Here is a 13,520-nt window from a genome sequence, read left to right as displayed (position 1 = left end):
CTTTCTTTCTTTCTTTCTTTCTTTCTTTCTTTCTTTCTTTCTTTCTTCTTTCTTTCTTTCTTTCTTTCTTTTCTTTCTTTCTTTCTCTTTCTTTCTTCTTTCTTTTTCTTTCCTTCTTTCTTTCTTTCTTTCTTTCTCTTTCCTTCCTTCCTCCTTCCTTCTTTCTTTTCTTTTTTCGTTTCCGAATCTGAAAGCCTACCCTGTAGAGGTTTTCTTGGGCACCATGACCCAGAAAGCCTGCACTCTCATACCTGGACTTCACCATTATCAAGGAAATGCTCTTGAACTTTTGTACCTGACTTACTTATTGTTGCATTCTGGCAGACATCCCCTGGCCCTCTGGCAAAAGTACCTGGATTTCATTAAAATCCAATCTCTCTTGATACCATCTCTGCTAGATATGAGAGGGGACTGCTACCCGTGGAGCTTTAGCTACTTGAGTAAGAATAGATTGGGGCTGGAATGTCCTAAATGCTCTGAAATCACCGTTCATAAGGCTTCTCTCCATGTCTACGCACTTCCTTGTGCCTTTGGCTCCCTGTCTGCCCCGAGCCCATCCTCCCAGCACAGGAGCTCTGCCAAGTCTCCCATGGTTTCCTCGAGTTGGACATTGAGATGAGTCTTGCTTCATATTTCAGGTGCGACTTCCCTCCCGTGGTCCCAAGTTCTGGCCCCCGGGCCCCCTGCATGAGTGACGCTTCAGTCTGCCATGGACCCTGGCCCTGCCCTGGCCTGGCTCCTGTTCCTGAGCCTGCTGGCTGATTGTCTGAAAGCCGCTCAATCGCGGGACTTCACAGTGAAAGACATTGTCTACCTCCATCCTTCAAGTAAGACTCGGTTCTCTTTGCTGCAGAGGTGTCACTTGACTTTGAATAAGATGTGAGTTGAACAATGCACAGGAAAAGTCAGCCTTCCATGCAGGGGGGACCTTGGCTGATTGAATTGGGGGGTGCACATGCTCCCAAAGACGTTGTATGCTTTACCCTCACCTTTTTATAGGGCCTTTGTTTTTTATTTCAAGGCAGATTGTTAAGGCTTGTTTTCTCTGTTCCCAGCACAGTCGCTCTGATTCTGAACACCCTTCCCTTTAACTCGTGCCAGCTCTCAGTCAGTTATCGAAGTGAACCGGCGTGTCCCAGGCAGAGGTATTCATCACAGATCAGTCCTTGAGAGGCAAGATAATCGCTGGTCTTCCTGTCTGTGCTTCTGATTCTCAGTTTCAGCATGATTGGCCTCCCACAACTTCCTATTCCCTGTCCTTTTGGTTTCCTGTGTTTAAGAATCATCTAGGGAGTGCGTAATAACGTCGGTGCCCAGATCCCTTCCCTGGAGTGTCTGATTGCACATATCTGGGACTGTACCCATGAATTTTTGCTGAAAGCAAAAAACAAAACAAAACAGGTGCTTCTGTTACTGATGGTGTTCTAAGGATCACACTTCGGGAAACACAGCAGTTTTACTTCCTCTTTTGGTCTCCATCTCTGTATTTATCTTCTCTCTTTTATCTTTGTTTGAGTCATCTTCTGCATGGCCCCCGTGGTGGTGAGAGCCGGGTATGTTGGGTATATTTTGACCATTAGCATTTGCCCTGAGGTATGTTACTCTTTTGAAATGTCCTGTTCAGCAAACATTTTTTGAGTGTCTACTGTGTGTCAAGCGTTGTAATAGACGTGGGAGGTGTCAGGGCAAATAAAACACAGTTCTCGCTTTTGAGGATCTTATAGTCCAAGTGGAGGCAGCCACAAGGACTCCACATGGTTAGAGTATTTAATGTGTATGTGTTCTGGTTTAGATGAGAGGTGTTCCATGGAATGCACAGGGGCTTGGATCTTGGGTCAGTGGCTAGCTCACCTGCTTTGCAGCCTTCTGGGAGGGAGGGAGGGAAGGAAGGAAGGAGGGAAGGAAGGAAGGAAGGAATTCCCTAACTTTGTGAAGGTTAAATAAAGGAATGCATGCAAAGCACTTGGCAGAGTATGAGCCACAGTATATGCTCAATGAATGTTAGAGGCATCTTGTTAAGTGTTGAGTTCTACATTTCTGGAGTGGATGAAATAATACACACCCTGTTGCATTATTTTGTGAATGAGAAAGAATATCCATAAGATACTAGGCACATATATAATAGTCAATTGGATGTTCGTTGCTTAGGATGTTGTTGTAATTGGCTTAGATGGTAAACTTAGGTTGCTGAAACTATGTCCCTCTAATTTTTTAACTCCAAATATACATTTGGCAGGCAGCAAATAGTTCCTTCAGACTTACTGCTATTGTACACTCTCACCAGTAAAGGCTGGTGCCTACTGGTTAATTGTGTGGAAAGATTATCCGGCTCCTTGTTTTTGCGGGCCTGTTGATTTTAGTAATCATGGAAAGAAGGTGCTTGGATACCTGCTGTGTTTTCTAGGATTGCATTTTGTTCTTTCCTCCAAAGAGCCATGCTTTTTTTATTAGACTTGGTGAACAAAAACCTAGATTTCAGTCTCAGTTGTGATTGCTAAAGCCTTCAGTTTCTATGGGATTCTTTGTCTGCTTCAGTGATGGACTCAATAGTCACTGGGCCGAAAAACAGGCCTCCGCTGAGGCTGTGATTGTCCACACAGGGTGGGGAGGAAAATCAAGGGGATTGGATTTAAGTGCACAAGAATAAAACAAACACACACACACCACTCCTGCGCCAGTGTTGTGGTGGGTCAGTGCCAGGGTTGAGTGGACCCCTATCTGAAAAGTCCATTTCAAAATGGGATCTCTGAAGGATGAGCTCTGCCAGGCCAGAGAAGCAATCACCCCTGCTCTCTAGAAGTTGGCAGGAAAGTTCTGCTCATGTAGCCTGTGTTAATTAAATAAGGCCATGGCCTGATTAAAAAGAATTCACCAAATAAAGGCACCTGAATGGCTCAGTTGGTTGAGTGGCCAGCTCTTGGTTTCGGCTCAGCTCTTGATCTCAGGATCATGAGATTGAGCCCCACACTGGGCTCTGCACTCAGCATGGAGTCTGCTTGAGATTCTCTCCCTCTGCCCCACCCCCCCCCCCCCCCTCATGTTCTCTCTTTCTCTAAAATAAATAAATAAGTCTTCAGAAAAAAGAATTCCCCATATAGAAAGAATTGGTGGGGTTTTCTGATATGATCTTGAGTTATGGAGGCTAGAAGATGTCATTTCTAAGCTAGATTACACATAAATGATTCACCAGCAGCTCTGGGCTGAGTTCTCAGAGTCTCTGTAACTGGTCATTGGGAGTAAAAATTCTTGCTGGATTGAAGTTACTGTCAACAGTTCCTACTTCACATTTCTCTGCACTATTTCAGAAGTTTTTGATGTTTGTTTGCTTGTTTTTACACTTTCATTTTTTAAAAGGTCATGTTCCTCTGCCCCTGAGCAGCACCCACTAGACCAGGTTTAGATGGAGTGATCTCTCTACAAATAAGCAGGTTTCTGTAGAACATAGACCATAAAAAATAGATGAGGGAAGAGTGGGATTATTTTGACTTTGAATTATTAATATAATCGCCTCACTTTGTAGATGGAGGCACAAACAACTTTCTTGGGGTTAGCGAGCGAGCCTGATTCCATTTATGTTAGATACCGCTCAGAACCTACCCAAGGAGAAGTCAATGATGCCATAGATGTTGAGAAGACAAACGAGTTTTCTACACCAGGCAAACAAACTCATTTCCCCTGGGCTGCGAACAGCCCTAAGAGATCATAAGTGTGGTGAGACTGAAACCCTGGTGAGGAGAGTTCAGCATCCCATGACTAATCTGCTGTAATCTCTGGTTCTCTAATTTTTCTGTTTTTTTTGTTTGTTTGTTTTTAAAGATTTTATTTTTAAGTAATCTCTACATCCAGTGTGGGGCTAGACTCACAACCCTGAGATCAAGAACTGCATGCTCTACCAGCTAAGCCAGCGAGGCACCCCCTGGTTCCCTAATTTTTGAAGTTTCTAACCTTTGAAAAAAAATCAACTTTATGGCTTTCAAACTTGAGGCACTGTCCTCAATAACATTCTTTTCTATAATTTATATGCTTTTCTTTTCTTTTTATCTGAAAAATGATGAATTTCCTTCCCACCCTATGATTAAAATACCAAAGACCAATAAAACCTTCAAAACAGGAGTTTGTGTTCAGAGAAATGGAGTGACTTATTTGGTTTCCAGACGTCAGACGAGATAGCAGAAGTTAACATCCTAAGTGGTTGCAACCTGTTCTTGGCCTCCATTTCTTTACTTATAATAGAAACCTTTCCTGAGAAACCCAGTTTTCCTCTGGTTGCATATTCTGAGTCTTTCCTTAATCACATGGAACAAAGAGCTATATCCCTGCAGGGGGCTTGCTTATGCCCAGATAGTGAGCCAACGAAGTTTCTTCATAATTCTATACTACGTAAGTCTTAGGGGGTAAGGGCACTCTCTAGAAAGGTACCAGAAAATGCATTTCTGTCAGAAATATGTTCCTAGTATTCAAGTTATACTGACAATATTTTGTTGCTAGAACTCAGAAAGAAGTTCACTTTATTAGGTTTCTAGAAATGTTAGGTTTGCATCCAGTTTCCAAAACAATGGGAATTAATTTGGCAAGAATAAAACAAGTTTGGATGCATTACGTAGCAGCATGCATTTTAAAACAAGATTCTCTTCTCACCACAGTTTTGATAACTGAAGGCCTTTGTCCAGGCAAAAGTTCCAAGAGGTGGAAACAAAGATGAAATCTCTTCCATCGCCTTACGAATGAATTATAGTTGGTTGAACCACGTCTGACCATGGGACTCTAATGGACAGATTATATTACAGGAAGTAACTGGGCACTTTGACGTTTCTTTTCTTCTTTACAATCACCTACTCTTGAGGGACCAAGGACTTATGCCCTGAAATACAGAATACTAAGCTTATTAACTCTGTGATCAAGAGCCAAATTAGATTCATTCACAGCTGAGGCCACAACGATTTGAAACTCTACTTGCCCTGTAATGCTTTGAAGTAACAAAGAAGAAAATAACACATCTCTTAGGAATCTTTTCCCTTCCTTTTAAAAAAAGGGCTTCTTTATCAGATGCAGTATCAATTAGCAAGTTACTGGAGACAGTTGCTCATCTGTAGACCTTAGTTTTGGTTAAATATTTCCAGAGGGAAGAATTTAACCATTTACTTGGTATTGTGCTATAATTAGCCACTTAAAACTGAGTCTGTTTGAAGAGACTTGTTACTGAAAAGAGTTTGATTATTCACGGATCAGTACTACCAACCAAGATGCAAATACAAGTTCCTATAGGCAAATATTAGACAGTTGTGGTTGAGACTCACACAGATAGGAAGTAAAACTCACTGAAAAGGAGATCATTTGGTTAATTGTCAGTGATATGTGCTGATAAACACGTTCAGAGATAAATGATATGAAACAAAGCTTCATTTTGCTACCATAGTGTTTTAGCTCATATTCCTGTTTAAATTTTGATATACTTTGGGTTAACTTCAGAGTCCAGGCCTCCTTGTGTAAGAAATAACAGTATTTAATTTAATGTATCACTAATCTTGCAAAAGATCATTTTGAAGGGTCTATTAAATAATCCAAATTTGGGAACACTACAACTTATTAGTGCGAGGTTCTCAGTAAGTTTATTCTTATAGTGGCTGGATCATCAATCTTCATTCAGAGTTCTTAATTTATCTCTTTGATGGGAAAGTTTCCAGGAATAACTAATCCAACATTCCAGCGAAAAGTTTTACTGGCTGTAGTGACAGATAAAATTGGATGCTCTCGTGAATTAATCATGTAGGCTGAAGTGGTACGGCTAGCTTGCAGTCATAAACCTTGGTGAATATGATGATAATTTTTTGAGAAGTACTTTTCTGTGACAAATCGTTTACATCCTTTTTTTCCCCAAAACTCTTACTTTGATAATTCTTCAAATTTTACAAGCTGTTTTAAAGTTCTTCTTTTAAACTGACTTACATATTACATGTGAAATTAGTTTTTTCATGTACCCAATAGGACAGTTGCCTAAAATATTTTGTATGGGTTTTCCTGTATTTGTCAAAATAAGCAAATTTGAGTGTCCATAAGAATATGGAGTGGCTTTAAAATTTAAGAACCTGTTTGTCGGGGCACCTGGGTGGCTCAGTCAGTTAAGTGTCTGCCTTCAGCTCAGGTCATGATCTCAGGGTCCTGGGATCGAGCCCCGCATCAGGCTCCCCGCTAAGCCAGAGAGTCTGCTTCTCCCTCTCCCTCTGCTCCTCTCTCCACTCATATGCATGCGTGCTCTCTCTCTCTCAAATAAATAAATTAAAGAGCCCGTTTGTTTTAAATTCTTCAGGCATGTACTTATCTAAGTAGAATCTTTCAATTCAAATGTAACCCACCTATCTAGACAGCAAGATGTGGAGATATAAACATTATTTGTGTGTAGTTTTACAAAATAGTTTACTTCTGTTTTGTTATAACTGTATGATGGGGAGAGTGTGTCTCCCCATAGAGAAATTTCCTCCTTGGGAAATGTGGCTCTGTCTAAGCTGCTTTCCGTTTTAAGGCAGTCCGTGCACTCATGATCATTATGAGTCACCAACTACTTGGAGGAACATAGTTGGCCTCTGAGAAGGTGCAGTTACTTGTCTTTTTTAGACAGTTTATGAGTTTGGATCATGTCAGCTTCTTGGATATTGTCAGTCAGCTCCATGACATGCTGCAAGCAAATATAAGCAAGGTGAAAATCAAAGTTAAAGCTGGCCCATAATTTTGGCCTTAAGCTGATGCCTCCTCCTTCATTTATTTTTGATAACATACTTAATTGGTTCCATGTGGGCAAAGCAATTTACCCTGAGATGATTATCTCCACCAGTGGGATATGCAGGCTCAGCCATCTGCGAGGGAGAACAGTTGGTCCTGCAGATGAAGCGTTTGAGTGTCTGTAGTTTTCAAAGAGGCCAGGTAATTTTACAGATTAAAAAAAAAAAAAATGCGAAAGTTCTGTTTATAAAAGGCAAAACTCTTAAGTTGATAAGCAGCATGTAAAAGCACATCAGTGAAACGGACAGAGACACCCTGGCGTTCCTGGCACCCTGACATTCTTTGGGTGGGGGCTCGTCCTTAAATGCCCACCGGGCCCAGGGCACAGTCTAGAGCGTGACTCTCACCAGACACCTCTCTGCCTGAGCATAAATGAAGGCAAAAATACAAGGACCTGGAGGACAGTCTCTTCAGAAGGTAGGAAGGGGCAGTTCAGGGGTGGGGAGGGAGGGCTAGGAAGGGCTTCCTGGAATTGCGCATCCCTAGGCTGGAGCTGGAGGCCTGGAGTGCCTCCACATCCACCACGTGCCCTCAGCATGCTGCCCGTGGGCCTTGGATACGGGCCTGAGACAGCCCTTAGGAGGGTCACCTCTGCACAGCATAGATTTTAGTAATGAAGACTCTTTTCTTCGGTGATCCTTACCATCTCTAAGGATTCTTTTTTTAAAGATTTTGTTTATTTGAGAGAGACAGAGAGAGACAATGAGCGGCGGCAAGGGGCAGAGGGAGAGAGAGAGAGAGAGAAGCAGACTCCCTGCTGATCAGAAAGCCCGATGTGGGGCTCAATCCCAGGACCCTGGGATCATGACCTGAGCCGAAAGTAGATGCTTAACCAACTGAGCCACCCCGGCACCGTGTCCATCTCTAGCAATTCTTAACCCTGTCAAGTCAACCAGATAAAAGTATCAGATTGAACCAGAGACATGGCTACTTTTATAGTTCCAAAATGGTCAAACATAAGGAAATTTTTAAGGATTCAACCTAATATTTATATTTACATATTGACATGTCTATATAAGTTGAAATGTAAGAATCATTGGAAATCTAGAGCGCCTATTTTTAATTGAAATTTTTATTGGGATCATTGTACATTTATAAGCAGTTATAAGAAGTAACACAAGGAGATCCCATGTTCACTTCACTCACTTTCCGCCAATGGTAACATTTTTAAAAACTATAGAATAAAATCACAACCAGGTTATTAACATTGGTATAATCAATCCACCTGCCTTATTCAGATTTCCCCAATTGTATTTGTGCTCATTTGCATGTGTGTGTATTTAGGTCTACACAGTTTTCTCACAGGTGTAAGTTTGTATAGCCATCACCAAGTCAAGACACTACACAGTTTCAGTAGCACAAGAATTCCTATTGGCCTCCCCCTCCAGTTTCCTCTCACCCTGCCCCCAACCACTGCCATCCCTAACCCCTGGCAACCACTAATCTTTCCTCCATTTCCAAAATGTTGTCATTTTTAAAATGTTATGTAAATGGAATCATACAGCATATAACCTTTGGGGATTTTTTTTCACTTCGCATAATTCCCTGGAAATTCATCCAAGTTGTTGAATGTATTAATAGTTCACTTTTATTGCTAGTATTCCATAAAATGGAGGTACCACCGTGTGTTTAACCATTCATTCATTGAAGAACATCTGAATTGTTTCCAGTTTTCAGCTATTACAGTTGAAGTCACTGTGAACGTTGGCATACAGGTTTTTGTGTGAATATTAGTTTTCGTTTCTCAGAGATAAATGCCCAAGAGTGCAATTGCTGAGTCATGGTAGTTACATGTTTAGTTTTTTAAGAAACTGCCAGGCAGGCTGTTTTGAGAATCCTTTTTAAAAAATGAAAATGTCTAACTTCAGGATTCTGTGCTCAGTTTAAAAAAAATTAATCATTTTTCTTGATCCTTTTTCTAGCCACACCATATCCTGGTGGATTTAAGTGTTTCACCTGTGAGAAGGCAGCAGACAATTATGAGTGCAACCGATGGGCTCCAGACATCTACTGTCCTCGAGGTAAACTCTCAGTAGACAGATTGGGGTGCCCAGAGCTGCCCATGAGTGAACAGCCTTGTTGACTTTGACGCATAGAGGCGTCAAATGATGCTTGCAATCTCAACCACTTCTCTTGTCTAAGGCTATGAGTAGATCTTTTATCATCAACTTATCATCAAAGGCTTTTAGAGACATAAACTAATCGTTAGGATTGCCCCCTTTCTCATGAAGCATCATTGGAGCACCAAAAGAGGTAAGTGATCCTTCCCACCCCCAGGCCCAGCCAAATGCAGGACAAGAAGAGAACAACCAGCCTGTTGGCCACTCTTTGAAGCATTAGTCATTGTACTGTAACTTCTTTTATGTGAAGTATGAATTGATGTTCATATAAAGATCCCAGTTATTACATATCTTGCCAGAGGCTTCTATCCTGAGAGTGTATGAAAGCTAGAATTCTAAAAGCCATCATTGCACACACACACACACACAAAAAACCTGAGCTTTTTAAACTATTAAGTTCTTTTTGAAGGATGAGATGGATGCCCAATTGAAGCATGAAATTTTGACCTAGAGGTCCATTTCAAAATGATGTAGAGGCTTCACATTCACATTCATATCTCTTTTATCCTCTTGAATAAAAAAGATAGTTATATTTGGCTATAGAGTCATTATTAATTGGCTTTTAATTTTGGAGGAAAGTCCATCTGATGGGGAGATGATGAGGACAGAGCATTTTACTGACAAATGTTTGGGTAGTTAGATGTGTTTCGCTGATGGTTTAATCCAGTTATTAAAATGACTGAGTACACCTAAACCAAATCTATTATTTTTTAACATGATGCCGGAGCTCTTACACTCACCCTCGTGAAAGGCACTCTGTCTCCCATGGAGGACTGGACATCGGGAGGTGGAAAGTGAAATTAAGAGATAGCTGTCAGCTGCCTAAGCCAGTACTATTTAACCCATCCACTTCCACTTAGGCTGCCCAGTAGAAACACCTGTGGATCTCTTCAAAATCGCTGGAACCTATGTCCTCCCTAGGCCAGTGGTCCTCAAACTCTAGCATGATCAGCATTCCCTGGAGGGCTTATTAAAACATAGATTTCTGCCCCCACTCTTGCCCCATTCCTGACTCAGTAAGTCTGTGATGGGGTCTGAGAATTTGCATTTCTAAGGAATTCCCAGGTGATACAGATGCTGGTGGTCTGGAGACCACGTGATAAGAAATGCAACTCTACAGAACTTGAACCAGCATCTCTGAGATCAGGGCCCTGCACTGGTGGATTTAAATATCACAGGTGATTCTAATGAACAGTCAGGGGCCAGAACCACTGGGAGCTCCTCTCCCCACTAATAGTAAGTGAAACGTACTGTTGTCATTTCCAACCAATTTCCTCTTGTTTACTTTTAGGTAGAGATGTTAAGGGGGTCCCAAATGACCATAGGGAAGAGAAAAACATGGAGATGCTGAAGATTGGCTTAATCACAAGCTAGATATCCCACCATCCTGGTAAATCAAAGATAAGTCCTGTCTGCAGGGCCTTCTGCAATCACACGCTTATTTTGGACTAAGCCAGTGTTTTTCTAACATTACGCCTGCAGAATGAACATTTGGATAGGTTGCTCATGGACTTGGTTTAACCACTGCTTCTCAAACTTGGTGGCACTTTGAAATCACAGGGGAAGATTTTAAAACACTGAGGCCTGGGTCCATTCTCAGGGATTCAAATGGTGTGGGGTGTGGCTGAGCATAAGGCTTTCTGAAATCTCCCAGGGTCATTCTACTAGGCAGCAAAATTTGAGACCCATTGTAAACAGTGACTCTGGACAAAACCAGGATGGTTTGTTTGTGTAGCCAATAACCTTTGGGATGGTTCCAGCAGGGACAAAGGTGGCAGGTTAGCTTTTGAAACAGTTGCCACAAGTCGGATGTACTGCAGAGGACACGTGGCGGTGCTTTTCTGGGCATTGCTCTAGCAGAGAGGATGCAGAGGACAAGGAGGGATTGTGAACTGGTGCGCTCAGGCTTTGGGCCAGATTTCACAGAGGCCCAGCCCAAGTCCGATGGTGGGCAAGTATATCCCTGTCACAAAGGAAAAACAGGTGACCGGTAGCACTTTGCTTGAATTCGTCTCAGGAAGGGAGAACAATCCCTTCTGGTGCTTTCTTCAAAGGTCAAAATCTGTTCTTCCAAAGTACAGCTATCTGAAAGAATCACAGTGTTCACACAATTCCTCTTTTTCCCTTCTTTCCTCCCACTTTTATCTTTTTGTCCTTAAATTTATAAGGATAAATGGAAAGTGATGCCCTGAGGTTCATGACACAGAACCACCATGCCAGGCTTTTCGGGGGATTATACAGCGAAAGATAGGAATCTGGTTTCTTCTTTCCGGGAGCACCCAGTTAGCTGGGGAGATCAGATCTGAACGTATCAAATGTCAAAAATATCAGGACAAAAGCGCCAAATGAAGCGTGGCGTTCCGTGCTGTGGGAGCTTATGGGAACAACTGCTGTTTGGGGGCTGAGGTGGCTAGGGACGGCATCGTGGACCCGGAAGAGGCAACAGCTCAGAAGTGGGCAGCGGAAGTAGAATGTCGAGGAGGGCGTGGCTTCGGGGAAGTCGCTCAGAGCAAAGGTTTGGAGACGGGATTCCCAGGTGTGCTCGCTGGACCGGGAGAGACCCAAACTGGGCGTAGCAACTAGTTCATGTCGCAGAATAGCGGGAACAAAGAAACGTAGCTTGATTTTTTTTGTGGGGGCCTTGAACCTGTCAGGGAAGGAGTGGAGACTAAAGCTGTAACCTGAGAAGAGACGGAGCCACACTTAGCTTCCTTCTTGACCAACCCTCCTTCCCAGGGGCCATCCATCTTTCCCCCTGGGTTTTCTCCAGATTTTTCTCACAATGAAAAGAGCGTCATAATTCTTAAATTAAAATCTGAGTTGTATCTAACTACTGAAAACTACTGACTAACCCTAAATTTATTTTTTTTCTGTTGATGATTAGTTTGAAGCAGCAATAGGACTACCAACAAGCTTAGTAAGGGAAGCTCAGTAGATGCTATGGAAAAACATCCTGGCTTTCTGTGATATTCTTAGGTTTTTGTTTTGTAACATGTTCAGGTTTTAATTAACACATGATGTGAAAATAACTTGTTGAAAGCGAAAAAAACCACTTCTTGTAAGTATTTAATCTTATCTCTATGGAATAAGCCCACATTCCAAATTGCTTAGGGGATCACCTGGGTTTCAAGAATTTTTGAAAACTGAACTCGGTCAAACGGAGATACACAGAGACTATTGTATTTTAGCAGCTGAGGTAAGCTTGCTTACAGACTTGTCGTGAATCATCATTTGGCAAAATAAGCATCCAGAAAGCCTGGTCCTAACTAGAATCCCTCTGTCGGGCAGTGGTGGCATCAGCCAGCCTCCTCTAGCTCACTCAGGTTCCTATCACTCTTACCTTGGAAATGTGTGTTCTGTAAGTATTTTCTTCTCTGTCACTTTATTGCCTCTGGCACTTACAGATTCCTGCTACCATACAGGAGAATTTAAGAGCCTTCCATGGCTGGCTCTCATTGCTTCACTTGGCTGGCTTCTCTTTAGTCTTTGGTCTCCGAGCACTTCCTGGACAATAACTAGAGTCAGAAAGGATCTTGAAATCATATTACATGAGGGACCAGTTAAAGGAACTGGTGAAAGAAAACAAGAGTTAAGAGTATGCATTTAGATCCAAAGGTTTTGCCCGTGTGCAAGCTTAAAAACCTTGAGAGAGGGGCTGTCTCAATGTTCATTAAGAGTCTGTGGGATTAAATGTCAAGTCAAAAACATTACAATTTTCAAAAAGGCTCATTCTGTGGAGGATGCCTAAGCAGCCAAGGCTTTTATGTTTCTTCTTGATTATGAAGTGCAGATGCCTCCCTTGAAGGCAAAATCTTCCACTTGAAATTACTGCCGATGCAAAATCAGACCAGGAGAAATCTTGAGATAAAGGGATACGTATCCTTTAGGCACCAGCTTCTGTGCTGCTCAGTTTTTCTGTGCAAGTAAAGAAAAAGCTGGGCATGACACTGGGTGACTCTTTTTACATCTGTTAATATAACTGTGGTCCCCCGCATAACTGAAGACAAGCCCCATGGTTACAAATTTTCAGGAAAGACCTTTTTATTGTTGACTTCTTTCAGTTGGAGCCCAGGCTGAGACACATAGCCTTTCTGTTTTACTTTACCTACGGTGGATTCTTTTTTTCTCTTTTAGGCAATGTTAGGCTATAGCCCTTCAAGGTTTCTACCATTCTATAGGGGTATCTATTCTAGCTCTAAACCCTGTGAAGACCCCAGGCTTCACATCTTCTTATAGTCCATCTATGAACACCTCCCAGCCTCCACCTCCATCCTGGGTAGGGAACTCAGAACCTACGGTGGCCCTTAGAATTTCCCTTACATTCAGGAGAGTTCATTTGTATATCAACAGAGGGTATTGGCTATATGTTATCTGACACTCCTGGCTTCTACGTAATAAAGTGGTGTTTAGGTGATCTATCTTGTCATATTGCTAAATGTTTTTAAAGTAAAAATTTTAAAATTAACGTGTAACATCCATGCCAGAAAGTGAATAGATCATAGGTGCTGAGCTCATTGAAATTTCACCAAGTGAACAGGCTGTGTGTCTGTCACCTATGTTAAGTAACAGAACTTCAGAAGGCCACTAGGGTCCCCCAGTCATTACACCCCTCTCCCAGAGGTA

At 42.1% G+C, this 13,520-nt stretch overlaps 1 protein-coding gene across 2 annotated transcripts in view; it reads left to right on the top strand.

Moving 5' to 3' along the window:
- Positions 1 to 13,520, top strand: part of LYPD6 (LY6/PLAUR domain containing 6) — a 119,267-nt gene that overhangs the window by 90,256 nt on the left and 15,491 nt on the right. For both annotated transcript variants that reach the window (XM_032410683.1, XM_032410694.1), the window contains exons 2-3: positions 639 to 827; positions 8,700 to 8,798. In XM_032410683.1, the coding sequence (XP_032266574.1) occupies positions 710 to 827; positions 8,700 to 8,798 (217 nt within the window). In that variant the 5' untranslated portion in view covers positions 639 to 709. The remainder of the gene's footprint in view (positions 1 to 638; positions 828 to 8,699; positions 8,799 to 13,520) is intronic.

Source organism: Phoca vitulina, unplaced genomic scaffold, assembly GCF_004348235.1.
Source record: "Phoca vitulina isolate PV1807 unplaced genomic scaffold, GSC_HSeal_1.0 scaffold1, whole genome shotgun sequence".
In the NCBI taxonomy this organism is placed as follows: domain Eukaryota; kingdom Metazoa; phylum Chordata; class Mammalia; order Carnivora; family Phocidae; genus Phoca; species Phoca vitulina.
This window is presented reverse-complemented; position numbering and strand designations above follow the sequence as displayed.